Below are 26,187 nucleotides of genomic sequence, written 5' to 3' on the forward strand. Positions count from 1 at the left end.
TGCACTGGGTTTCCAACATTGGGGTTTCCCAACCTCAAATATTGGAGGAAGAAATTGCTAGAGGAAAATCACGACTATAGGATCTCAGTAAATCGTTCATATTTAGTATAAAAAAGTCACATGGAAACAAAAAATAATAAACGCAATTTTATTAGGCAAAGTTTAGAAAGTTTCGCGAAAGAGCTCAACCTCACATTCGTTAACGACTAAGAAACAGCGAAAGGCAAGCAAATAGCTCGAGTTCATCAGCTCAGCGAAGAGCCGGGAACATGAGGAATGAATCGGACGGGATCACCAAAAATACATTGAAATTGACGAGAAATGAATCAGATGGGAGCATGAGAAAAACAACGGATCGTGAAGATGAGTTCCATATGAAATGATCGGTACTCACGTCATTGTTTTAGACTAGATAATAAATAGTATGAGGGTGAAAAATAAATAAATTATTTAACCTGCCTGACAAGCCAAGACTTTCTTCCATAAGTGGTGTCAACAAAGTTATAATATGAATATTCGATGAATCAAGCTGCATGTAAAGCGGATTTCGCGTTGATAATACCGAATTTAACCACCATCTTGACGAGGAGCGAAGGAGAGATGTGGCTCTCGCAAAAATAGCTTCAAGATGCAAGAAACGGAATAGCCACAGAATATGGATAGATCCCTGACATGCATGCTAGTGCGTACCAAAATGAAATCACAGAAAGAAATATGTGAACATAAAAAAATGGCAGATCTTACTTAGTCATTGGCTAGATTTGGGCCATTCCAACGAAAATCTAAGGATCCCCTAATGTCGGTTGTTACTAATATAAAATGAGCGAAAACTCGCCCAAGGCTGGAAGTTGAACGCTTAGTAGCTGGGCCCGTAAACAGACGACGCTGCGTTTGTTTAGAATTGACATAGCAAAATTATTTCATTTATACTTGGCTAGAAAAATACTCTAAGCTACACAAAAGTGGTAAATAAAATGCGATATATATTCATCATAACTCCGGCTGGGAACGTGGTGTTAATCCTATAATTTTTAATCGTTTTTCTGACTTAAAAAAATTGCCAAAAGACACAAGTATTTTTGCCAAACAAAAATTGTCAAACGACACAAGAAAGAAAGATATGTTCTAACGGGCCTTAGTGCGGACTCATTTCTGTGGTGGTTACAGAATTTGACCAAGAGAAAATATGATTTCATGTAACAGATATCTGAAACAAGCCGAATTACGACGTATTAGATACAGCATGCAAGAAGAACAATATAACAGAAACGCTGAATGACACTTGAACCCCATTCCCTCGTGACGACGGAGTTTTTTCCGAGTAATTGTCGTTTGTTTAATTGAAGAAAAGCTCAGAATAAAAGTCATGAAGGAATCCAAATACCTCAACCAGGACAGTTAATGCATTCCTTTTTCGCGAATGAAGAAATCTCACTTCTAGAACATGTACAGTATTACAAAACGCAAAATGTTCACGTTTTCATGAATGTTTTGTCATACGCAGCCTCACAACAATTGAGCACATTTAGTTACTAGCAGAATATTACTACTTTATTTTTACAAGCTAAATATCACAACAGAAACGCAAGGCACTCGCAGCAGTTCAAATGCTCGACTTGCTGACCACAGCTTCATTAATAAATCATACACGATTTACGACACGTAAGAAAATAAATCTGATAAACAAATCTTGCCGCAATAATGATCTTGCCAAACGAGATAATTTAGAGCCGCTTTGAATGAAGGCACAAAAGTCAACCACGAAGAATCAAACGTCACACACAAACATCATGTCAAATAGAACATCAGAATTAACACGTCATAGCAACTCAGTATTCTTTAAAAAATGCATGGCTGTTAATCGCCGGAAAATAGTATTCTTTGAAATCAATGTGAGAGAAGGTTTTGTCATGCAAGTATTTTATTGAACTTCAATGTGGAGATGAACGCAAACGAGATTTTTCAGGATTTTACACCAGGAGAAACCGACTTAACAGCTCGACTAAGCAATTGAACAAGAAACACTCATCATCAACAGTAAGCAAATACGCGCAAGTGGAAAGTCGATACCGACATGAAAAAATCCATAGCGGGAACATCATCATCGTCCTACTGAACTGCAGGAACACTATAATTAAAAATTATTATTATTAAATAATATTAATTATAGTAACAATCCATTAATAAATGCAGACGAGTAAATTTCAATCTTGCTTCCGCAGAGCTTAGTTAAAGTTTACTTGAAACGTAGAATACAAAAACATATCGAATATCTAAATCAGAATATTTAACTGTAGCTATCTATTTTTAACACGAAAATGTAAAATATTTTAACATCATTGACAAACTACTCCCGCTACCGAATCATCGGCAGCAATACGTCTGTAGCAGCAATAATTTAAACATTGTACAAGAGAGCGGCTTGGAACAGAGGAATTTGCTGTTCCAAGATTGAAGACTGCCTTTTAAGTTGAATAACAACGAAGGAATTATGAACAAGATTAGAACTGGAAGATTCAGGAAGACTTTTTACTACGGCGTTTTTCGTTTTCTTTCAACGATAACCGAATGAAAAAGGGAAGCGCAGAATGAATGGTTTCAAGAAAGCACACTTTCTCGTACAAACAAACCACGACACAAAATATACAATTAAATTAATGAAGAGATCTGACGCCTGACAAATCAAAGTTAACATTGGAATACAAAACATCATGTGAAGACTGGAAGATGCATATGCATCAAGGCACATGGGGTGACGAGGCATCTTATCATCACAGCTATGAGATATCATTCCATGTACGTATAAAATAAAAAAAACTAATAAGCTGATAGTTTTTCTCATTAGCATGAAGCTTTTAGATGACACTGCTGCTAGCTCGCTTTAAATAGTTCAATCGCATTTTTTCGGCACGGTTAGCTACTTTCGGTGATACATTTTTCGGTTCAAATAAGGTACGTGTAGACGTGATTTAGCACAGCAAATTTTTCGATATTCATCAATTAAGTAAAGGCTTAAAAAAAGGTTTTCTCATCTCCAGATCTGCTCTTGTAGAAAGTTGATGTTGCTGTCCTTGTAGTTGAGTTTCTTCGCACCTAAAATTGCTTTGTTATTTTTCTTCGTCTTTGTGTGCCACACGCGTATCTGAAAAAGGACAAGATCCAAGGTAAAAAATGTAACATTATATTAAGTATTGCATTACAATGAATACTTCTTGTATTGTCAAGTCTTTAGATTAATTTGAGTTCTTTGCGTTGGTAAAGATCGTTAGATGCATGAAAAATGTCCTGCTGACTAAGTTAGAGATCAAGCAAAGCTTTCATTTGTGCGTCACTATTTTTCAGTGAAGGGTCGCGTTGACCTCACAAAATTAATGTATCAGTAAAAAAGATGGCAGAATAATGAAAATAAATGAATTGATGATAAATATTTGGATCATGACTACAATTCATTTAATAGTTTCGTGTCTAAACTCGAATAAATAGAAATGCATATTTATATATAAGCAGCCAATATTATTTCAACTAATTTCAAGCGTATCAATTCGACGCACATTTCTCAAAGAATGTCATATAACAAAGACGTATACCTCAATAAATGAATTAAATACGCTAAATTTCTTCATAAACAATCGTTCTGTTATGAACACTTACTGTCGTAGCATTACTTGATAGAAGCTCAACGTCATCTAATGTGAAATTTAGCGACTCCAAAAATTTGGTTTCCTCTTGCCCGACTAAGAAAGGCATATCAGCTTCAGGTCTGGCGTTAAGGAAATCTACGCTCACAGCAAATCCTGCCATGTCAACTGGAAATTTTCTATTGGCAATCCAGCCGTCATAAAAACCGACAATTTTCCCGTTGCGGACAATTGGTGAACTCAATCCCAGTTGTGTGACCAAGCCAACGGGAAACATGGACACTTTTTTGGTGTGGCGAATCTGCACAGATGAAAGTATTTTCGCAATTACATTCAATCATATTCATGTATTGTATTCAACTGGGACACTTTGAAATTGAGTGAATGTTATAAGAAGGAGGAATATAAAAATATATGACACCAGATATTGGTTTAAAGAACGACTAGATGCTCCGTGTATCATCATGCACACATCATTAGGGAATAGATATAAATTAAAGGTATTTTAGTGGTCAAGACATGTCGAGGCGAGAGTCAGACCTCGTCCAGGAGCCTCGTGTCGTAGGTGTTGTCGTCGTCAGCGAAGTAGAAGGCGCCTCCCTTTTTCGCATGCTTCCGCAACCACTCCAGCGCCTTCCGCCGGTTGGCCACGCCACGCGGAGGATTCTTTAACTTTTGAAACTTGGCCGGCATTCGGGCTGAAAAAATTTCCAGGCAGTTGTACATTTTTTTCGGGCAGGTGTAAAACTTATCCCAAAAGAATTTTTATTTGCAATGGAAACAATCTATTCAGTTATATCGTTACCAACTTGGCATCACAAATAAAATAGAAGTTCCATCAGTCGAAAATTTTTAGTTAATAGTAGGTATTTTACGTAAACAGAGAAATAATTGATTACCTATTAAGTAGACGTGACATATACGTCGTTCCTGCAGGTAGTTGACGACCGCAGGCGTGGGTTCGTCGGCATCATCGACGACGATCCAGACCAAGCTGTCCACCAGCAGGAGGGTCTGGGCGAGTCTGGTGAGCTCAGGGATCTGCTCAGCTCGGCGGTACGTCGGAGTGATCACGTACAGCGGGGGGACGTCCGCTGGCCAACGTCGGCCCGTGCACACGCCCAACTCGTTAGGAGTGTAGGTGTCGGGCGCTTCTATGGGCGCCTGCTGAAATGAGCACATTAAAATAGATCATTTCAAGTCAACCTCAAACGTTAGCGACCAGGGTCACTAATCATTTTAATCAAATAACTGAATAAATAGAATAATCTCTTGAACAATTTAAGCAAGCTATTAGGAATAGTTAAAATATATTTGAACGGCAACCGAATTTTTAAAACATTTCTATCCCAGATTATAAGAAATCAAAAATTAATCAATCTAAAATGAAACCTAAGTTCGTAAAGAACGGTCATTGGCACTGAACGAAGAATGTTTTCACACAAGTGTTAGAAGCGAGATGGGTCTATGCAGCAGCAGAGTTTCATTACGGTTAATTGGCGTCCCGCAACACAGTAGCTAACCGAAACTATTTTCAGTCACGCTTCCATACTGTACAGTTGCTAGAATCATTTAAATGTCAAACAGGGTATGTGTTAGAGATAAGGTCTTGCATTATTAATGGCAAGTTGATAGCAGCTAGTTAGCTCCTCATTATCTCGCCAGTTTTCTAACTAAAGGATTGCGAATGTTCAACTCTAATAACTGACGTCTTGAGAAACAAGTCTCGAGGCATATTCCAAAATACATCTTCTACCATTGGGCTCCACGCAGTTAATCTCGGGAAAATAGAGTGTATTAGTAATTAGTAGGTATTCAAGTTATTGTTGCAGGTATTTTTTTCTTTTTTTTTGAGAATTTTTCAAACTATATGCTGGGAAATCATAACTCTAGTTGCGACATTTTAGAAGCGCGCACGAACAAATCGAGAGGAAAATCAGTTCAAGTATGCGAAGCATTTAAAAAAATATACTACAAAAATAAATAAAAAATAGTGAATAACTAGAATTTCGTATAAACACTTACTGAGAGAAAATGATGCTGAGTCATGTAATCAAGTCTTGCTGATACGCACTACAATACTTTGATGACACGCGGAATTTAGAGCCGTATAAATGTGCAACCGATAATTAGCTGAATAAAATCGCTTTCTCCCAACGTGTTCCGTTAGAAAAAAATATAACTCAGTACTCACTGTAGTGAGTGACTGAGAGCGCACTTTCTCGTCGACGAAAACGTGAAGTTACGGACGGACGGACGGACATGGCGAGCATTTTTAGTGCATTTTTTCCATAAATGAGAAAATACGCTAAAAAGAACACTGAATGACATTTCTAACAACATATGCAACGGTTTGGAACTTATAATGATTAAACTCGCTACATCACGGATAAAGAAGTGTTTAAACAATTAGACCACGATAGGCAAATGTAGGCATTCAAACCTGGTCAGTGTTCGAGTCATCTCTCTTTATAGTCTTTCATTAAACTAGGGTTCGTTCGCATCACCTGAAAGGTAAATTAGCATCGAATCTTACGAGCTGTGAGAACATGAAGAATAAGCGAAGGTATTGTTAGAAATTGGTGGTATTACCCAGACGCTGCATGGTTACCTCAACAATGGTGTCTCTCTGCCTATGACTGGATTCTCTGCCAATAATGAAGAAAATCGTGATGGCCATCACTAAGAAGAAGAGAAGAGCGTTGCGAATTTTCGGATGGTGAAACATCTGTGGACATAGAAATTAGAACGTTAGTTCACTATATATTTATTCATTATAAAAAATAAATTTTATAAAAGCGATCGATCAAATGCGGAGAAATAGAGCGGGCGGAGCGGAGAAGCAAATATATATTAACCGAAGATCACTCCTTGCACACTAAATTTAACGGGGGAGTTTTAAAACTCGCTCAAATAAACTTCGGGACCTTATTATTCGTCCGAGAGAGGTGGATTTCTTGAAAAGACGTCAGTGATTTGCTCACCAAGTTACGAACTCTCAACTATTATTGATAACACGTCCCCTCGTCTGTTACGCGATTAAGTAACATATGTGCGAAAAGTTTTATTGGTTTCTAGAGACCACGTACGTGGAGCGACTCAGCTATGCCATGGGGCGTATAGTGCTATAGGGGCGTGACTTAGGGTCATCATCAGACCGTCGGCTAATCATAATGGAGGCTGGCGCCCCTGGAACACTCTCAAATAAGAGTTTTAGTTCAACTTCTGAATCGAGAAATAAACTGAAGGAAGTTTTCTGTCAATCTCACTAGGTTTGTCCAGCAAGAAAAGTCTGTCCCAAAAAATGACATAATAAGAGCGACGAGACTATAAAAGCTTCAGTAACCCTTTCTTCACTGGCGTCCTGGCGGTTAGTGAGGTGAAAATGGAGCTAAACTTTCATGGCGTGACAAGCGGGGAATTAAAAGAAGCTAAATGAAGTTAACAAATCTAGAAAAATTAGAGTTTATTGAGTGAAAGAAAGTGAAACACTGACATAATAACCATCATTATGATGAAATAATGAATAATCATTACGTTGGCCCATGCGCAGAGGCGGATAGTATAAAAATCAGACGTGTTCGTGGACCATGTTTAAAAGTTAGAAATGTTAATTAATCACGCTGAGTTTTCCATCCGTACTTCTACAAACAATAAATGCATGAGGAAAAAAATTACTTAATTTCCTACCTTAGCTGGTACAAGTGGCTTTCAAACGGTTATCCTAGACAAGCTCCTGTGAATCAGCTAATAATTAAGATATTTATTATTCATGAGCAATAACATAATAATTGAAATGATCTAATCACTGAGGGTGAACGAATGTTATGCGACACCAACTTAATCTAATATTAGATTGCACCAGCAAAGCGAAATTTGCACGAAAAAAATTTGTGGGAAAATGTCCCCTTGGTACGTTTTTTTCAGAACAATTCATCGAAGAAGACGAGCCAAAAATAATAAATTAAATAACACTCAGGCACAAATACAATGATTAAAGTAGAGAAAAAATCACAACAAAAATTTGTGGGAAAATGTCCCGTAGGTACGTTTTTTTCAGAACAATTCATCGAAGAAGACGAGCCAAAAATAATAAATTAAATAAAACTCAGGCACAAATGCAATGATTAAAGTAGAGAAAAAATCGATAAATAATATTCTGGTACAGAATGATTCTGACTCGTTTGTGATACCTTCGTATCTTATATTCAACCGTCTCATATGCAACTGACAAATGCGATTATACACTGCCAACGACTGTTCCGATTTTGTCATCGAATTGAGGCGTGGATAACGAATCCACGTAAAACGGGAGAACTAAACCTACAATTTACATGATGAGACAGTTAAGTAATGATTTTTTAATGGAACATGAACAGAAGTCATGGATCACTATACAACACAGCGAGCATGAAGAGTCGATAAGCGCAAGGACCAAAACGCATTCAATCAAAACAATAAATATTCCGAACAATATTTTTTGACGGAAAATTGAATCGGTATGCGAGGTCGTCTACAAAATAAGAGATTTAATCTAAACTATGAATATTCCATAAAATATTTTTTTGACGGAGAATTGAATCGGTATGCGAGGTCGTCTACAAAATAGGGAACGACTGCAGTGCAGTTAAGGCGTGACCCGAGCAGCAAAAGAATGTCGTTCACACTCAATGCGAAGAACTGTGTACTGCATCGCAGTTACTGCTGCATCGACTAATCGTCTCAGTGGTAATAAGAACAAAATTACACACGTGTTTGTATCGTATATTAAGGGTAATTTTATTCTTTTGAATTCCTAATTTATAATAGTTTTATTCGCACACTTATCCGTGGAAAAAAAAATTCCACGGCCACTAAGCATGGAATGACAAATAGTATGGAACCAGAATATGCAAACTTGAGTCGTTATTTCACCATTGTAAAACAGTCATAATTCAAATTTTCAGTTCTACTCTGACTTTGTTGTGATTAAGCCGAGAAGAGCTTGAGAAGTAGGGTTTGTGCATCAATTTAAATCCAGAATTACAAATATTAGACTTTATCAAGGTTCTAAACAAGGTCCTTCCATTTATACATTAAAATTCTCGCTAGAAATTTAAAACAATGTCGTAATACTAAACATCATTTTTTAGATCGCCGTCTCACTTCAAATAACAGTATTTCTTAAGGGTTAAATGAAACACCGTCAATACCAATAAACCAACCATCGCAATAAAAATTACTAATCATCTAATCCTTCAACGCAAACCACGGCATTGTGTATAGAATAAATTCAACTCCTAGCTTCTGAATATATTTATTGTTCCTCATTTCCTCCGAAGACTCAACTGTGGCGACTACTGTTTCTTTATTACCTCTATAGTATTTTTCAGGTGTCATTTTCCCATTGGGAAAGATATTATCGCTACAGGACAGAACATGATTTAAATACTGTGAAGTTGAAGATGGATGACTAATGAATGCATCGTCTCCAATAATTATATAAAGAAACAAATTAATAAACCAAATTATATAAAAAAAACATGGGTACATTTTGTACGCTTGCCATGCACATTTTCGTACGGTTTCCCACTAACCATACCTTACGAATGCATGGATACGAATCAATTAATGCAATTAAAAAAAACATGGGTACATTTTGTACACTTGCCATGCGCATTTTCGTACGGTTTCCCACTAATCATACCTTACGAATGCATGGATACGAATCAATTAATGCAATTCAAAAATTCGTGCCGATTGTAGCACTCCACGATGGGTAAATATATACCGAAATAATGCACCACAACAGGCTGTGAAATATTTTTTCATTACACTTATGACGTAGAGACGATTCCTTCATTCTCAAGAAGACTTTTTTGATCAAGTTTGCATACCGTGAAATAATATATATTCAGAAGCTCATTTGATAAGACGCCCCAATTACGAGTGTTACAGCTAAAATGGGGCACATGTCAAGAAAATATAACTCAGTACTCACAGCAGTGAGTGTCAAAGAGCGCATTTTCTCGTCGACGAAAACGTGAAGACATGGACGGACAAGTCACGGACGGACATGACGAGTACCTACAATAGCGTTTTTCCACAAACGAGAAAATGCACCGAAAAGACGGACGCAACAATAGGTTAACTACAAAGTAGATAAAAAAGACGATATTAAGTGATTATAACCGACGTGTCAAGCTCAGTCGTGTTGTTTGAACGAGTCGTAAGTTAGGCTGTGCATTTGAGGTGCACGCGTGCCGCAGAATAAATTTATTAGGTTTGGGTTCGGTGACTAACATCAGTTGATTATAAAATGTCCCAACGAGACCTACTTCTGAATACCGTGGACATATCAAGTATTTTTGACGAGTTGAAATCACGTGTGGACCGCTATCAATGTTTAAAATTTACCCCAGCGTTATTTCATGGCTTAGTACAGGGTTTCCAGAAGGCTGTCGTGGCGCGCACGCTGCCGCAGTTTACACGTGTCAACCACTGCACAAAAGCCATGTGTGACCGTAAAGTTTTGGTAGTGCATGTCTCTTAAAGAATAGAAACAAGACAACTGATTCGTGACTGTAAACTTGAGACGACTTACACATGGACATCGTACATGGGACTCCTATACTTGACTACCTATATATGACGTATCCAAAATGCTACCTAACGAAACGTATTTTTAGCCAAATCTTTTTGCTTAGTTCATAAGTGTGAGCATAAACTAAGAGAAAAATAGGTTCAAAAAAGTTAAGAAACTTGAAGATCGTCTAAAAAAATTCAGATGAGCAACAAAAAATAGAGAGTACAATAAATAATGATTATATGACGTCGTGACCATAACAAGGCTACGTCAATAAGCTGCTAGATTAGGCATGCGTATTTTTCATCTCTTTGTCGGGCTCTAGTGAAAAGTTAACGTATTGTCACTGCAAACCTATCTCCTCCTAGAGTTCTGAAGCAACATCAATGAGAGATATACCGTTCGAATCGCAAATAAAAGATCTACAAATGATGCAGATGTTTTTTCTAATTTCGTTATAGTTTGGATTTTATTCTGCATAAAGATATTTTATTCTGGTGGCGGGGGTAAAATGAAAAAATTTCTGACAAATTCATGAAAAATGCTCCCATACCCACAAAAATGAGAATTTCAAAGGACCGTCTGCATCAATTTTAGACATGGTCTTTACGCATCGAATGATATGTGTCTCGATGTTGTAGCTTGAAAATCCTAAGAAGAGATAGATTTCTACAGTACCCCTTTTTTCCGTTTTCTAAGAATTTCACGTTTTCTTTAATTTTTTTTTCGAAAAATGTACACTAACAAAAAGTTTTAGAATTCCGTTTTACATTTGTGTACCGAATTTCGAATCAATCCGTCGATAAATAACTGAGATCAAATTTGGGGCAGACGCTCCCCTTAATTAACCCTGCAACTGAGACCTGCAGTCAGGCAACGCGCGCTCTGTGGTGGGGCGCTCAGGAACAAGGCCTCTAGAACACGAAACACATGGACATCGTACATGGGACTCCTATACTTGACTATGACGCATCCAAAAGGCTACCGGTACCTAACGAAACGTATTTTTAGCCAAAACGTTTTGCTTAGTTCATAAGTATGAGCATAAACTAAGAGAAAAATAATTTCAAATGTTAAGAAACTTAAAGATCATCTAAAAAAATCAGACGAGCAACAAAAAATACGGAGTACGTACAATAAATAATTATTATATGGCGCGGTGAGTGGTGACCATAACAAGGCTACATACGTCAATAAGCTGCTAGATTAGGCAGGAGTAGTACTTTTCATCTCCAATGCGTTCAGCTGCGTTGCAATACTAAGTTCCCGGCTACCCGCACGAGAGAAGAGAATTGTAAGGAATCCTGCCTACACGATAGCTTAACCCTGCAACCGAGACCTGCATGCAGTCAGACACCGCACGCTCTGTGGTGGGGCGCTCGATCAGGAACAAGGCCTCTAGAACACGAAATCCCATTGGATTCATGATGAGCACAGACACGCGTCAGGAGACTCCCCTGAATGGTTGCAAAAACTGACATTTGAATAAGTAGGTTATATACGGAAAACAATGGTTGTTCTGCACGAGTAAACACGACATTATAGTCGATCCTTGATCTGAAACGTCATGCGAGTACCGTCAGCATTTTACGCACTGTGTCTATTAAATACTCTTTGGAATATAGGGCTTCTAATGTTTAATTATTTATTGCATGTAAACAAACCAGAGTAATACGCACAGTTAGAATGATAAACGAAACCTCATTAGACCGAATGCACCACACGATCATTTTATTCGAAGAACGAAAATTTCCTTTGTACAAATTCAAACGTATTCGCAAGAGTTTGCTGAGAAAATATTAATATATAAACTTGATGAATAAATTAAAAGTAAAATTATGTTTATCACCGTCTCCAGGTTACATTTGTGGCATTAAATTTAAGACAACAACTTTCAAAAATAGGAGACCAAGGACATCGACGGAAGCTGGCGTAAGCGCCAAAAATAAGCTTGACAAAACAGCCATGACCCGACGCTTGGCGTCGCTTCGAGCCAAGGACGATGACTCAGGAACAGTTGAGACTCGAGGGGTTTTGTTGGACCTGTTAACTGCGTTCGGTCCGCATTCCACCCCACAGCGCACCGCGTCAATGATACCAACCCAAGTTTATTCAATCAAATTTGGCTTTCTTTGTCAAGAAGCAAGCAATTCGAGTACAGGACCACTTTTAACAATAGCCAGATGAAAATAGTCTCATCGGAAGCCGATACATGGATCATATCAAGCTCGACGCTGGGAACGACGTGGGATAACAATAGCTGACTAGGAGTTATTCATGTAGAGCGTCAAAGGCAGTCGACTGTGGATGGGTTAGGCAATTATCAATTATCTAAAAAAATTAAAGAATAAAAAGCATATTTTGGTTTTAAAAACCTTTCGATTTAATTTCTAATAACATTTGAAAATTCCTGCTACTCAGATGGAAAAAAAGCATCATTTGTAAATTTTCCAAATCGAGAAAGTAAGAGTATGTTCAACGTTTGATTTGCGTGTTTTTCAAAAGCTACCAACATGGACAGACGAGACAGTTTACTGGACAGGAGCCCTCGAAAAGGCTTATCATAGAAACATTGGGTAGCATTCATTACATTGACCCCTACTAGTGAGATGAAAACGAAAGGCACTTGAGAGCTGCGTAATTCGGCTAGAGCAAACAAACCTTTAATTCAGCCTTTCATTTGGAATTCTCAACAGAATAAGTGAGAAGTTCTTAAACCATTAAAGCGACTAGGGCAATCAAACGTTGATGGAGATCCAAGAAGCATCGTTGAAAGAAATTGTGAAAAATAATGCCTCATTGGAAACAAACACTAACTTAATAACTCAATCTTCACTTCAATCGAAAGTAATGATTTTACTTCGAATAAATAAGTTCAAGTACAACTATGAGATGGCACATGAAAAAGATTGCAAACTTAACTTTTATTTAAAGTGTACATTGCTGTAAATATCATATTAAAGCTTTAACGTTTGTTAGTTAACAAGCTTCTCATCCAGGAAAACATTGAAATTCCGCACGGCTTCAATACTTGTAAAATAAATAGGTACTGCATCATCAGATTTCATATAAAGATCTACTACATTAAGGTAAGAATGCGAAAAATTTCTAAGGATTAAACAATAATTTGGAATCACACGATATTGGCGGAAAATGACAATCCACACCAAAATGCAGACGCCATTCTCATGCCTTAGGTAACTGCAGTTCCAACGATAAGGGAATAAAAAAAATTGACGAGACTTTCATAAATAAATGGATGTGAATTCCATTATACGCGAGTTTTTGTAGCAATATTGTGGCGCACTAGCAAAGCAATAAGCGCGTATAGAAACCGGCGTGAAAGGAACACCGGTAAATGATGAAACACGAAACTATAAAGAAACTCGCAGATTACTCAAGTGTTTGTTAATTGAAAGGATAAAATTTTATAACGGAGCCTTACCGACGCAAAATCATCGGAAGAATGCCGTTAATTTCCAGACCGATTTTGAGTTCAATCTAATCATATGGGGTCGGTATTTGAAAAAAAACTTTGCCCGGAAAAGAAATGAGCAGATTTTATATTTAATTTGATAAGCATTGATGTACCAGCATTGATTTTCTTGTCAAGTTTCCTAATTAAGAATTTAAATATTTTCGATTGGTCAACAATTGTTATATTAATGTTAGAAATTCCAAAAATTTGAACCATGTAATCAATTATTCCTCGATACGTGATGCAGCTCCATGTTACTTGTAATGCAAAACGTTTATCCTCAATGACATCATTATTCTCAGACGCTTCAGCTTTGTTCATTTAGGTCAACGTCGAGTTGATCGTATAGGTCCGGGAAAAAGTCCCATTTTTATCAATTTATCACTCTACAAAAACCATCTTATACATTTTATTTTCCTGATTTTTCCCCATTTTCCGTACATTAATTAACTGGAATAATGCTCTGATTATAGGATTTCCGTGAAAGGTTCAATTGAAGAGGACCAACAATGATTTAGAAATAACGCCCTTTTCCACGAGTCATTGTGGAACCATAATATTCAGTAGAGTTTTCTCGTATTTCGAGAATTAATTTATGCTAACAATGAATAAAATACACCAGTAATCTTGAGGCATGATTTAAAAATAATTTTGCACGTCAATACATGTACAGTCTCGTTATTTAACAATTAATTGACGTAAAACGTAGCAAATAAGTGGAATAAAAGTTATAAGGAGTAAACACTTTCTTTAGCACAGGGCTGAACTCCTACAGACAGTACGTGTAACGGAGCGAGGAACGCCTCCTCCCGTTTTAGCTCTCCAGTTCAGTTGCTTCTCTAATGACGAGTTTCTGTTCGATATATCAGCGTCAGCTGGCTACTTTGTGTCAGCAAGACTACCGCCGACATATGGCATTCAACGGCAATGCCATGTGAAACATAAACTGTGGCTTCTCCCAGAGAAAAGCGTAGATCAAAAGGATGAACATGGACAGTGCTCACCGAGAACTGGTTATTTTAATGCACTTACAGATTGAAGAAAAACAACTAATTGATTTGATCGTGAAAACTTTTGAACGAAAAATATTAGTTACAGTTTCACTGAAAAAATGCGATCCAACTGAACTAGAGCTGGCTACACCAAACCACCCTACCAAGGTCATGGAGGAAATAATTAAATGTACAATATAATTACTAATAAGACTTATTCTAAGCATAGTTATGCTGGGACGTACAAAACAGAAAAAAACTCAGACGAATTTGGTCGTGTTTCAGCAATGGCTGGCCGATTGACAATTAGCGACATTTTTGAACGAGCCTAAGGACTTTCAGCAGTGAAGCTAGCAGTGCTTTGGCACCGGCACGCCTAACAAATAAATCACCGGGCACCGAGGCCAGACAGAGGCTCAAGAGGAAGCTTCTCACCAAACAAACAGTTCTGCGTGACTCACCGCCCCTTGTACAGTCGAGCATAGGGATGCCGGCCCGAGAGAAGAACAAGCTAGTCATTTACACAGAACTGGTTAAATCCAGAAGAAGCCAACAATCATTTTTCCTCAGACTGTCGCTCAGACTTTCACCGCCTCTTTGCTCTCACGTCAAGGATACAACAGGACGCCGAATAATTGCTTAAAACTCAATTGTTGAACCGGAAAACACAAAACTGATTTGAAATAAAAACTTTCAAACTGGAGCACAACGGTAACTAATTGTAATTTGCTAATCATATACTTATATGATTGGCTTCTAATCATATGTATATTCTAATCATATTGTTGGCTTCTAATCATATAAGTATATGATTAGAAAATTACAATTAGTTACCGTTGTGCTCCAGTTTGAAAGTTTTTATTTCAAATCAGTTTTGTGTTTTCCTTCATTTGATTGAATGCTCTTGTCGATTATTAATGTGGGCATGAAAGTAGAATTAAGCAAAACGACGAGCAAACAAATTACCCAGCCATAGGCGGACTTTTCATCGTTCTCCTAACTTTCGGTGTATACATGTGCTATTTTGATAAGTATGGTGAGTATATGAAGTAATTATGGAAACATGATTGATCGGTTGAATATAATCATCAAAATTATTCATGCAAGTAAATTTCAATCGAAGAGAAACTAGAACGAATGTTATCATTATTTTATTTAGCATTTCTAAAAAAGGTTGTTGAATGAAGAAAGTTTGAGCGGGTAAGATGTGGCTGCTACTGCCACTGTATGTAAGTCTCGCCTTCTATATAGTCGCCTTCACGCTAACAACGCTCATAACACTGTGAATGATTAGTGCGTTTCGTTTCTCGCTTAGAAATTTAACGATTGAAAATGGTCATCATACTGAAGTGAGACATTATTTTTGGGGAAATTAAAGAGATCGCCATGCATGCGCCATACGTCGAATTCTTCTCCACAAAATACGATTGATACTCAAAATCATTACGCAACAATATTTTTTTAGTTCCTCGTAAAGAACGAGAGTTTGTTTACATCTCGGCTTTAAGTAAACCAAACTAGTGAAGACACATGCACTACAGCTCGTGATTTTAATTCGAGCATAAATTTGACACTGCATCGCTCTTGAAACCACCATCATCAGCATTAAGCACAACCAATTTGTACACGCCATGAAAAATTAGAATTATTATACCGTGAGTTTCACCTTAATGGATAGCGAATACAGAAAAAATATAGAAATAAAATAAAGAAGATAAACGAATAAAGAAGATAAAATCGAATCGACAGGAGTAGGAGGTGGAGTAGCTGCAGCTGAACGTTGACAACATGTGCGTATAGAATTTGATAGCCTGCATTGGGATCAAGTGATCCAACACAGAGCAAAGGGATATATGTAACTGCGCTCTGGTATTAGTGAATCATTGAACCACGCAAACTTCAAATTAATGTTAATTTCAATGAGCTTTTTCCTCCGATTAGAAATTTTTTATTATATAATCTTACAAATTAACTCTGATGTCGATAAAGAGTATAGCATCCACTATTCAATAGTAAATAAGACTGCATGTACGTGAGAAAAGAAGACCAATACATAGAATTAGCAGGAGGTCGAAACTTGGAAATTTATCGAGACGTGAAACATTTTTCTAATCTGAAGGGATTTCAGGTGAATTATTTGTCCATGGAAATATTTAAATCAGAGACACGAGTGCAAAGATGCAGAAAGGCAAGTGAGCACAAGCTCATGTAGAATAAATTACACATTGCTGACTGTCTAGTTTGTTGCCATATATTGCGAGTCGATCATGCTGGAAATGCATTACTATATTGCCATCAATGCTGGCATGAAAGACAAACGACCGACACAAAGACAACCGCCTGAATTACACATGCACAAATCAATGGTTTACATGTTGTGATCTAGCCCGTGACATGCACACATGTGCCCATCACTCAGATGCCAACAGGAAAACGTAAGAAAGATTGGCAAGTGGTAATTAATCTACCATTCTTGAGCGACAAGTTTCGTTTAAAGCTTGCAGCGGATAATTGCACGGAATAAAATTCGTTCCCAAATAAAAATAATTAAATTAAAATTCCTCATTTCGTTATCGGCATTGAATTAAAGCATTTCTTCTACATCACCTGTGATTTCAAATGAACCCTAATATTTCTGCGAAATTTCGTTATAAATATTCAAATGCCAATTTGGTTACCGCTTACCGGACAAGTGATCAAACTGAACTGGCAAGAGAAAACAATTGCGTGCCAGAGGAATACGACTCTTCTTTAATACGACACACATCGATGAATATATAAACATTCGCAATCAAGGAATCAAGGAAGAGGTCGAAACAGCTTGCAAAGCAAAGACAAACTATTTGAAATTTGTTCCGGGTAAACTGCGGCGTCGCGCTAACGGGAGTCTTGAGGAACGCTTATTCTTGTAGGTGCAACGTCATTGTTATCCATCAAGGCGTCATAGCCGTATCCGCAGCATCCTCGCCGTGCGTCGCAGCGTCATAACAGGCTCGAGCTGCGAATGTTTATGCTCTAAATGCAAGAATAACGTAACCCGTCTTGTGGCTTGCGCTCATCGCCTGTGACGAAGCTAAGGCGTAGCCGAAACAGGAGATTCATCTGCAGCCAAAACGCGACTTGGAGAACCCATACGGAGGCATATACAATCTAATCCCTTTGACATATCGATGAGATGAGAATACATGAGCAGCGTCGTATGCTGCAATAATAAGTGGCAATACTAAACAATTCAGAAAAATTAATTCTATGGAGATGAAGAAAATATTCATCGGCTTTCTTTTGAGTGCGAATTTTTTAGGGAACAACGGAGTCGACAGCTAATATACATGACACGCATCGCTTAAAACTCGCACATTTTTTGACGACCATGCATGCACGTTTAAGCTTCATCAATGCATTTAGAATTCAGATCAGAATTGGATTCAATAACAGCTTCGTGTAGTTGAGCACGAAGCTCTTTTGAAAGGTTCGTTTCCAGGAAATGAACTTAAACCTTTTCCCTAGAAGAATACAGCCAATATAAAAATCGAAGAATATCAGTTCAATTAACTGAGATTCACTGAAGTACTAAGTATTTCCGGGTTTAGGAAGCCTCTCAGTGAAGGACATTGCTAGGCCATACCATCGGTGACTCACCAGTGATGATGCAGGTTCTCCAAACCCCAAAGAAATAGTTCGAAAAAAATATTAATCAGCAGTCCATGGGTCTAACAAAGCGCGAGATGAGATTATGAGTCGATAAAAAATCTGAATGCGAGTCGACACAATGAGGGAAAGATGAACTAAGGTTAATGAACATAAATCGAATGATAAAATAAGGATCAATGAAAGAAAAAATTCATGATACGCTGCAACACGTGTCTATAGGCCATTAGAAAATGCGATAGCTGAATGTATTCGGCACCTAAGGAATACAGACGAGACTGTCCGGCAGACAAGACTGTCCGGCAGACAAGACTGTCCGGCAGACAAGACTGTCCAACAGACAAGACTGTCCGACAGACAAGACTGTCCGACAGACAAGACTGTCCGACAGACAAGACTGTCCGGCAGACAAGACTGTCCGGCAGACAAGACTGTCCGACAGACAAGACTGTCCGACAGACAAGACTGTCCGACAGACAAGACTGTCCGGCAGACAAGACTGTCCGACAGACAAGACTGTCATACAGACAAGACTGTCCGACAGACAAGACTGTCCGACAGACAAGATTGCCAGACAGACACGATTGCCAGACAGACACGATTGCCAGACAGGCAAGATTGTCAGACGGACAAGATTGCCCGACGGACAAGATTGCCCGACGGACAAGATTGCCAGACAGACAAGATTGCCAGACAGACAAGATTGCCAGACAGACAAGATTGCCAGAAACACGATTGCCAGACACGATTGCCAGACAGGCAAGATTGCCACAGTCAAGATTGCCAGACAGACAAGATTGCCAGACAGACAAGATTGCCAGACAGTCCAGCCGGTCAGACAGCCAAGTTTTACATGCAAACAAGCTTGCCTAACACACCAACTTTACAGACACACGAGCATTACAGACGTAACATGTTGAAAGACTTAAGAGGTTTGCAGGAAACTTTGTTTATTGATAAACAAAACTTAAGCGAAGCTTGATACCATTACTTCACCGACGGCTCAGCACACGACTTTTAGGCTAGTTACAGTACAGCAACGGGCCATAATTGATAGAAGTGACCCATTCTCCACAGAACAAAATTTATTAATCAGCAGTTTCATTCGCGGCAGGTTTTGGTAAAATATTTTCCCACGTTTGCCAGAATTTGTTGAGAAAATGTGCACCATTCAGGTCATGTAGGCAGTTCTTGGTTATGATGTACGTAAATAAAATATGAATATTGGTTTCGATGATATAAAAACTTTACGCACGAGATATAAATATTCAAATAGCAAGCCACGGATGAAAATAGACCGAATTAAATTTGTGTAAGAATTCGTTATAAAAGATTGAAACTTCTGGACAGAAGTCGAAACGAAATCTTATAGTTTTGCGATCATTCAAAGTACCTACCTATTTAACGACTGAACTTATTACTACTGAATAATGACGTATATACATATTTCTCTAAGATAGCAGCAGTTCACGAGTTGAGCAAAGCTTGGCGATACGAATGATTAAAAAAGAATTAATCTAGTTTTAGATAAATCTAATAGACTTTCGAGAAAACAAAGTACACAATTTAATCTTCACCACTGAATAGTTATTCCCACGTGGATTGAATATAAATTAACACATGATACAAGGTGTAACAATTTTATGTACGTAGAACATACGTGCCTATAGCTTCAGCATGCCTGGAAAATGAGTATAATTAAGGGATACGTCAATGGGGCGTGACGATAAAAATCTACGAGATAGCACGGTTCCACGGTACACTATAGATCTACCATCCATGGGTAACTAATGCATTGTATCATGCTTGAGGTATTTCTGTCCAGCTTATAAACATAAATGGCAAAATATTCTTCTAGTGCTTGCAATGCGAATTTATTTCTCGGCCAGTGCGTCTGGTGAGCTAGTTGAGTGGAATCTATCAATCTTAACAATTTAAAAGAACACTAATAAACTATAAAGTCTCCTTCATTATACTGCACCGAATGTTTGGTAAATTCATTTGTAATTATCTCCGTCGTCCTTTTAATCGAGGAATAAGAATATGTAAGAATAAAATACATGTAGTTATAAACAAAACTAATAAGAATCACAGGAAGGGCGTAGTCGGGAAATTTCGCCAGGAGTTCAGCGTAACTCAGACTAGGATGGTTTCTTGCGTTCGTCTCGTGGAGCAGAATTGGCATGAAAGCACTTGGATGATTTTAGGTGAAAAATTTTCAACACCTTGGATAAGAAAGTCGTAGGAATGTATAAATTAAAGAGCGAGATGCATAAATATACAGGTTTAAATTAATATTAGTAATGAAAACAACTATATTAAAATTCAGAAACGACGAAGAGACCAACTTTTCGTGGTAGCCTATAACGGGCTGCACTTAGGAAAAAAGCCGAATTCTACATGGATTGATATAATGGATCAACAATTGAAAGCGCAATTAAGCTCAGCGGTAGGCGGGAGATTAACAAAATTCATAATGGACAGACAGCTGGCTATTATTACTAAGCTATATTACACAACATAGCAAGCCTTAGAATGCTAACTAAATTACTGACGAATAAAACGTCAGGATGAATCCTAAACTTAAGTTACTGATAGCAACAAATGCAAGGGACAAAAATAACTTGCATAAAGGCAGGCAACCAATTTATACGTCCGTGGGAACCATGGGGCATCGGGAGAGCTTGAGATACCTGCTTCCTTTTACTTCGCTTTCAAGCAAAAGGTTAGATTTCGCTTACCGTGTAATCTGTCAGACTTCAATCGAGTCACGATCCAAGTAAATAGCAACTGACGCTGCAAGATTTGCTTGCGGACACACAAGCTATATGTGATTACGATTTATTTCTCACACGAAAATTGATGAACAGGTCTAACGCTACCCACTACAACCCACACACGTTGAACGCCTGGGAGCTACTGACGCTGTAGCGAAAGAGCAGTCAGCTGTAAGGAGCGGGAGCCTTGCCCTGCGCGAGGACTTTCAACGGCTGCTGGTGACGCCAAGTAAACAGAAAACGTGGGAAAGAAAACTCACAATTCGATCGGGAACAAAATATAACTGTCTCAAGCTTACATATACCCTTTGGCAGAATCGAATTGTCATATGTTGAAAATAACACAAAGTGAATAATACATAAAAAATGCTTACCATTTGCACATTGAAACGCAAGCTAATAAACCCAATTAGGCCTAACATCTTGGTCCGATCAGACATGGTTCAACCTTGGATCAGACGCTCCTAGGAGTCCTAGATGCAGAAACGATGAAGCTGTTGTTTGTCGCTGTCGTGCGCCCGAACCTTGAGTTGGGAAACGCCGTCTGATCACCGAATTTTGAAAAGGACAAAAATTAAGTAGAGAGTGTACAAAGACGTACAACAAGGATAATTCCATGCTTGAAGGGCAAGACTCACGAGGAAAGACTAAAGATTATGAAGCTTTCAAGTCTCTGTTATCAATGTCTGCGTGGTGAGGTCATTGAAGTATACAATACAAGTATACTCATGATTTATGCAAGGTCCCAGAAAAATTACTAGAAATTGAAACAAGAACTAACACCAGGGGCCACGGCTTTAAACTAAAAAAACGCGATGCAGCTCATCCACGCGACAACATTTCTCTCTTGGAGTCACCGCCATGTGGAACAGACTCATTGATTACACCGTTGACGCTCCGAGTATGAACGAGTTCAAGAACAGACTAGATACAGCTATGGAAAAATATATGTTCAGACTGGTAGCTGTTTCAAACTATCGCCAGTTTTGAAAAGATCTGATCAAAGGACCTGTTTGTAGATCTCCTGTGAACAAGTCACGAAAAGTATGAGAATCGGCGACAGGCCACATCAGGCCTATTCTTCAGCGCCAACATCACCATGATATTATATTATAGCATTTGTTGGAACTGTTTTACAGGAGCGTAGAGTAGTTTGAAAATTTCCAGAATTAATTCTGATGCCTACATAAAATGAAAGTGAAAGGTTAAGAAAATAATATTTTGCAATATTTTTTTTACGTTAAGACCAAATGCTGGGTCTTCATTGAAGAAACAGTATTTTTCTAGAATTCAATATTCATTTTACCTCTCTGATTGTAGATCTAATTTCACACGAGAGACTAATTTTGTGTGCACAATGATTTAAAGTTAATGGTTTAAATCTATAAAAACTATCAAAATATAAACAGAAAAATATTGAAAAGAACAAATGAAAAGAACGTTGGTACCGTGTCGAGGCCCAGACAGCAGACTTGCTGCGATAACAGCATGCAGGGTTCTGATGAGACGCTCACTAATTCTTAACGCGTGGCCACGAAAGCAGACACCGCCTCAACACTGAACACATACACAAACTCTGCACAACTAAGGTGGTGTGGTGGGCGTCGTGAAATTGCTGGCAGAGCAGAGAGCTTGCAGTGAGAGTCGTGAGGTTGCAGTGAGAGTCGTGAGGTTGCAGTGAGAGTCGTTACAGTCCGATACATCCGATTCTATGTACACGTTTTTCCGATACATTCCGGCATTTCCGATACATTTCAGTTTTCCATCCTGCAGGTTTTGTCTGTTGTAAACAATAGAATCATTTAAAAGTCTTCGTACATGCTGAAAATTTAGTGAGAATTGTTTTATAACAAAAAATATTTCATTCTATAACTATTATGGTTTTTCATTTTGAATTCAAACATATATAGATTCATTAGCGTACATCAGTTGCTGGGTTCAAATCGGCCTAGCAAGCGATGAATCGTGTATCATCAGCACAACTATGACACATGGTATGACAATATGTCATCGGTGTACTGATCAATGTACTGATTGGTGTACTGATTCAATTATAATCAGCTAATTATATGTAAATCATTATAGACCGATTATCAAATTACAGCCGCCAAAGTAGTTGCCAAGGCGAGCAGAAAGAGATTGTTTAATATGATGTTTTCTTGTTTTCATGCGAGTAAATTTTCATGCAAATAAGTAAGTTTAGCCCAAGAAAATAGATAGCGACAGAGCTCACGCTTGACAACAAGAAGGCAGGGACTGAGTACGAGACATCGTGTGTAGATGTTGCTGAGCATCATGCAAGGCGCACATTCTGAACGAGCGTTCATCACAGCTAATAGGATAACCTAAGAAGAAGATGGATTAATATTAACAATAATGAGTAGAGAAGTAAAACCCCCTCCTGTCATCCTTGTATTATAAGGATAAACTTGCCTATTGTGAATTTGATATCAGGATTCACATCGGGCAAGATTGTTAGTCTGGAGTGCCTGTACTTTCAACTCTTGGCACAGTCACAGTAACAATTTTATTTACATTACACAGGCTCCGCTTATCGTGCAATTTACTTATTACATCTATTGGACACCAAGCAGCGAAAAACATTCATGTTTGATGGCGGTTACACAAATCATGCAAAGTACCGCAGTTTATTATCTGGAGCATAATACGCTGATTGAATGCACTCTCAATGAAGACCTGCAGCCGTGACCGCCCGAGCGGAACGCTGTTCAACAGATGCTTGGGAGGTCTTGTCACCTGTGGGGAAGAATTAAATAGTTGACCACAAAAAAGCAACAGAAAACGAGAGAAAGAAAATCCACCTTTCGACCATGAACAATGAAGAACGAATTTTTTACTGAATGTGATTTCAATGCATTGAAAATTTACCCATATAATAAGGGATAGAATAGGGCTTATACTAAAATTGGATTCTGCATGTCATTGTAAAGTTTTTGTTATTCGTAGAAGAATGCCTTGAGTGACGCAAAATGACAGTAGATTTCATTGGAGCAGCTTTCCTGGAGATAACATCTTTCCATCCTAAAATAATAAGTTGTTATTCCTTAAACTGTGTAACTGCTGCATAAATGTTGTCTTTCGAGCAGTCAAATGCCTCGTCATAGATTTGGCCTTCCCGTTTTTATAATACCTGGTGTGCCACGCATCTGTTGATACAAAGATTATTAATTAACAAAACTAGTAAGCAGTTCAATAGTTCATTCATTTAATCATTTCAAATTCATTTCAGTTGTACTCAAATTGTAATGTAATTAAATGAAATTCAGTTGAAAAATAACTTAAATTACAAAATTTGCTTGTAAAAAGTTAATTTGTTTTATATATGCTTGCTATAAAAAAAACAGTTGGCATTCCCACTAAGCATTACGAACAAGTTGAACTGAGTTGCGAGCAAAGAACCTTAGCCAAATAATGAACAAATTAATATAGCTCGACTTATGTGATAATTGAAGATCTGTAACAAAAAATGTGTCGACTTTGATATAAATGAAATATTTTGCTAGCTTGGAGTATACAATGCGTTGGTAAAATTAAATATAAACAAGGCAAAGGTCAATTAAATGAAAATTAAACTGAGATCGAATTTCATACGACATGGTAATTGTTTGAAAATCAGAACGAACACATTGCGGACTAATTCCATTCCCTGCTGTGTTATATTAAATAAATAAGTAGGATAAAATAAGGCACAGGATTTGTGAGGAGGCACATATATATTTAGTATATTGGAATGGATGCGCACGAATCAATGCAAAAATGTAAATAGAAACAAGTGAGAGGCTGAGCAAGTAATTATAATTAAACTAAATGTGAGAGCGTATTCGAAGGATAGACTTTAAATAAACTCTACCAGGGAATATCATTATTCAAGGTCAGTGAGGGTAAAAGTCTGATGATTCAGTATTATTCTGGAAGGTAATTTCTTCTGTTCAGGGCTACGAACTGAAAAAATTAGGTCCGATTCAAAAAGTTTCTCTCTCTGGAAGACGGAATTGCGACGAAGACGAGATAATTTGTAAGTTTAAAAACTTCGCATCGAACTGCGAGAAATGTCGACGTCGTAAGTTGAGATCAAATTCCATGCTATATGTACAGATTACAAAGATCACGGTCAAGACACATGGGACATAGCTGAAAACAAGTTGTGTTTATAAGCTTGTACACTGTTAAATGAAATTCTTTTAGATAAATAATCGACTGCTTATAACTTAGTTTATTTCCACTTGAGTAATTTATAATTAAATATTAAATAGATTCCTATAACCAAAAAATCACATAATTGATGATGAAAGCTGAAGTGAGACGGAGAGTAAAAAGAAAGTTATTATTAATAACGGGCTATGAGAGCGGATTCGATTATTTGACCATTAAGCAACAAGTATATGAAAACATTTGACTGCTCGCTACAATAATAAAATTCAATTATACTAATTATTTTAATCATTTTTAACATTTCGAGATCAGAACGAGGGGAACTAATTAATCGAATTAAGGTTGGCCTTCATCCAGCATTGCTTACTCGTCAACCATCAATGTATGGCGTGCAGTTAACATATCTTCTTTATAGTGTCGTTGCGGTGTAGTTGTTACGGACCAACACAGCTCCCAAAACACTATATAATATAAAAAAATATAACTCAGTACTCACTGCAGTGAGTGACAGAAAGCGCATTTTCTCGTCGACGAAAACTTGAGGTCACGGACGGACGGACAGACGGACGGACAGACAGACAGACAGACGGACATGGCGAGCACAATAGTGCATTTTTCCATAAATGAGAAAATGCGCTAAAAATGTCATGTTCCATGGTTACAAGTATCGATTCTCGATATATTTTGACCAAATAACGTAAATTAAAACATAAACAAATAAGTGAAAAACAATAGCAAATAAAATTTGAGGATGATCTGGAAATAAATGATGAAAAAATCTAGCTTGTGCGTAACTTGCATGCATGATGATATCCTATATATGGAATGAGAGTTCGTGGCAGAGATCCTTTAATTATGAAAACACATATTCATTCTGAAGTATGAAAATTGCATGTATATGCTTCTTGATTGATAA

At 37.7% G+C, this 26,187-nt stretch overlaps 1 protein-coding gene across 3 annotated transcripts; it reads right to left on the reverse strand.

Annotated features, from left to right (window-relative positions):
* Nucleotides 1-82: 82 nt before the first annotated feature.
* On the reverse strand, nt 83-21,297 carry LOC108680800 (galactosylgalactosylxylosylprotein 3-beta-glucuronosyltransferase P). Of its 3 annotated transcripts, none has more exons than XM_018169706.2 (6): nt 21,063-21,297; nt 6,250-6,366; nt 4,538-4,802; nt 4,179-4,336; nt 3,652-3,939; nt 83-3,142 (listed from the first exon to the last, which is right to left on the reverse strand). In XM_018169706.2, the coding sequence occupies exons 2-6, from the start codon at nt 6,364-6,366 to the stop codon at nt 3,029-3,031; spliced, it is 942 nt and encodes a 313-aa protein (XP_018025195.1). In that variant the 5' UTR covers nt 21,063-21,297; the 3' UTR covers nt 83-3,028. The 3 variants fall into 3 exon arrangements, with proteins under 3 accessions (XP_018025195.1, XP_018025194.1, XP_047737458.1); XM_018169705.2 differs by having other exon boundaries at nt 4,538-4,805; XM_047881502.1 differs by having other exon boundaries at nt 4,538-4,805; nt 21,222-21,287.
* Between the last annotated feature and the right edge of the window lie 4,890 nt (nt 21,298-26,187).

The sequence above is a fragment of the Hyalella azteca genome, unplaced genomic scaffold (assembly GCF_000764305.2).
Source record: "Hyalella azteca isolate HAZT.00-mixed unplaced genomic scaffold, Hazt_2.0.2 contig1089, whole genome shotgun sequence".
NCBI lineage: Eukaryota > Metazoa > Arthropoda > Malacostraca > Amphipoda > Hyalellidae > Hyalella > Hyalella azteca.

What these genes read in the sequence shown, in the direction of transcription:
- LOC108680800 (XM_018169705.2), bottom strand. Translation starts at nt 6,366, where the DNA reads ATGTTTCACCATCCGAAAATTCGCAACGCTCTTCTCTTCTTCTTAGTG. An exon ending in ATGTCACGTCTACTTAATAG is followed by an intron (nt 4,337 to 4,537) that starts GTAATCAATTAT and finishes AAATTTTTTCAG; the next exon opens with CCCGAATGCCGGCCAAGTTT. An exon ending in ACACGAGGCTCCTGGACGAG is followed by an intron (nt 3,940 to 4,178) that starts GTCTGACTCTCG and finishes TCATCTGTGCAG; the next exon opens with ATTCGCCACACCAAAAAAGT.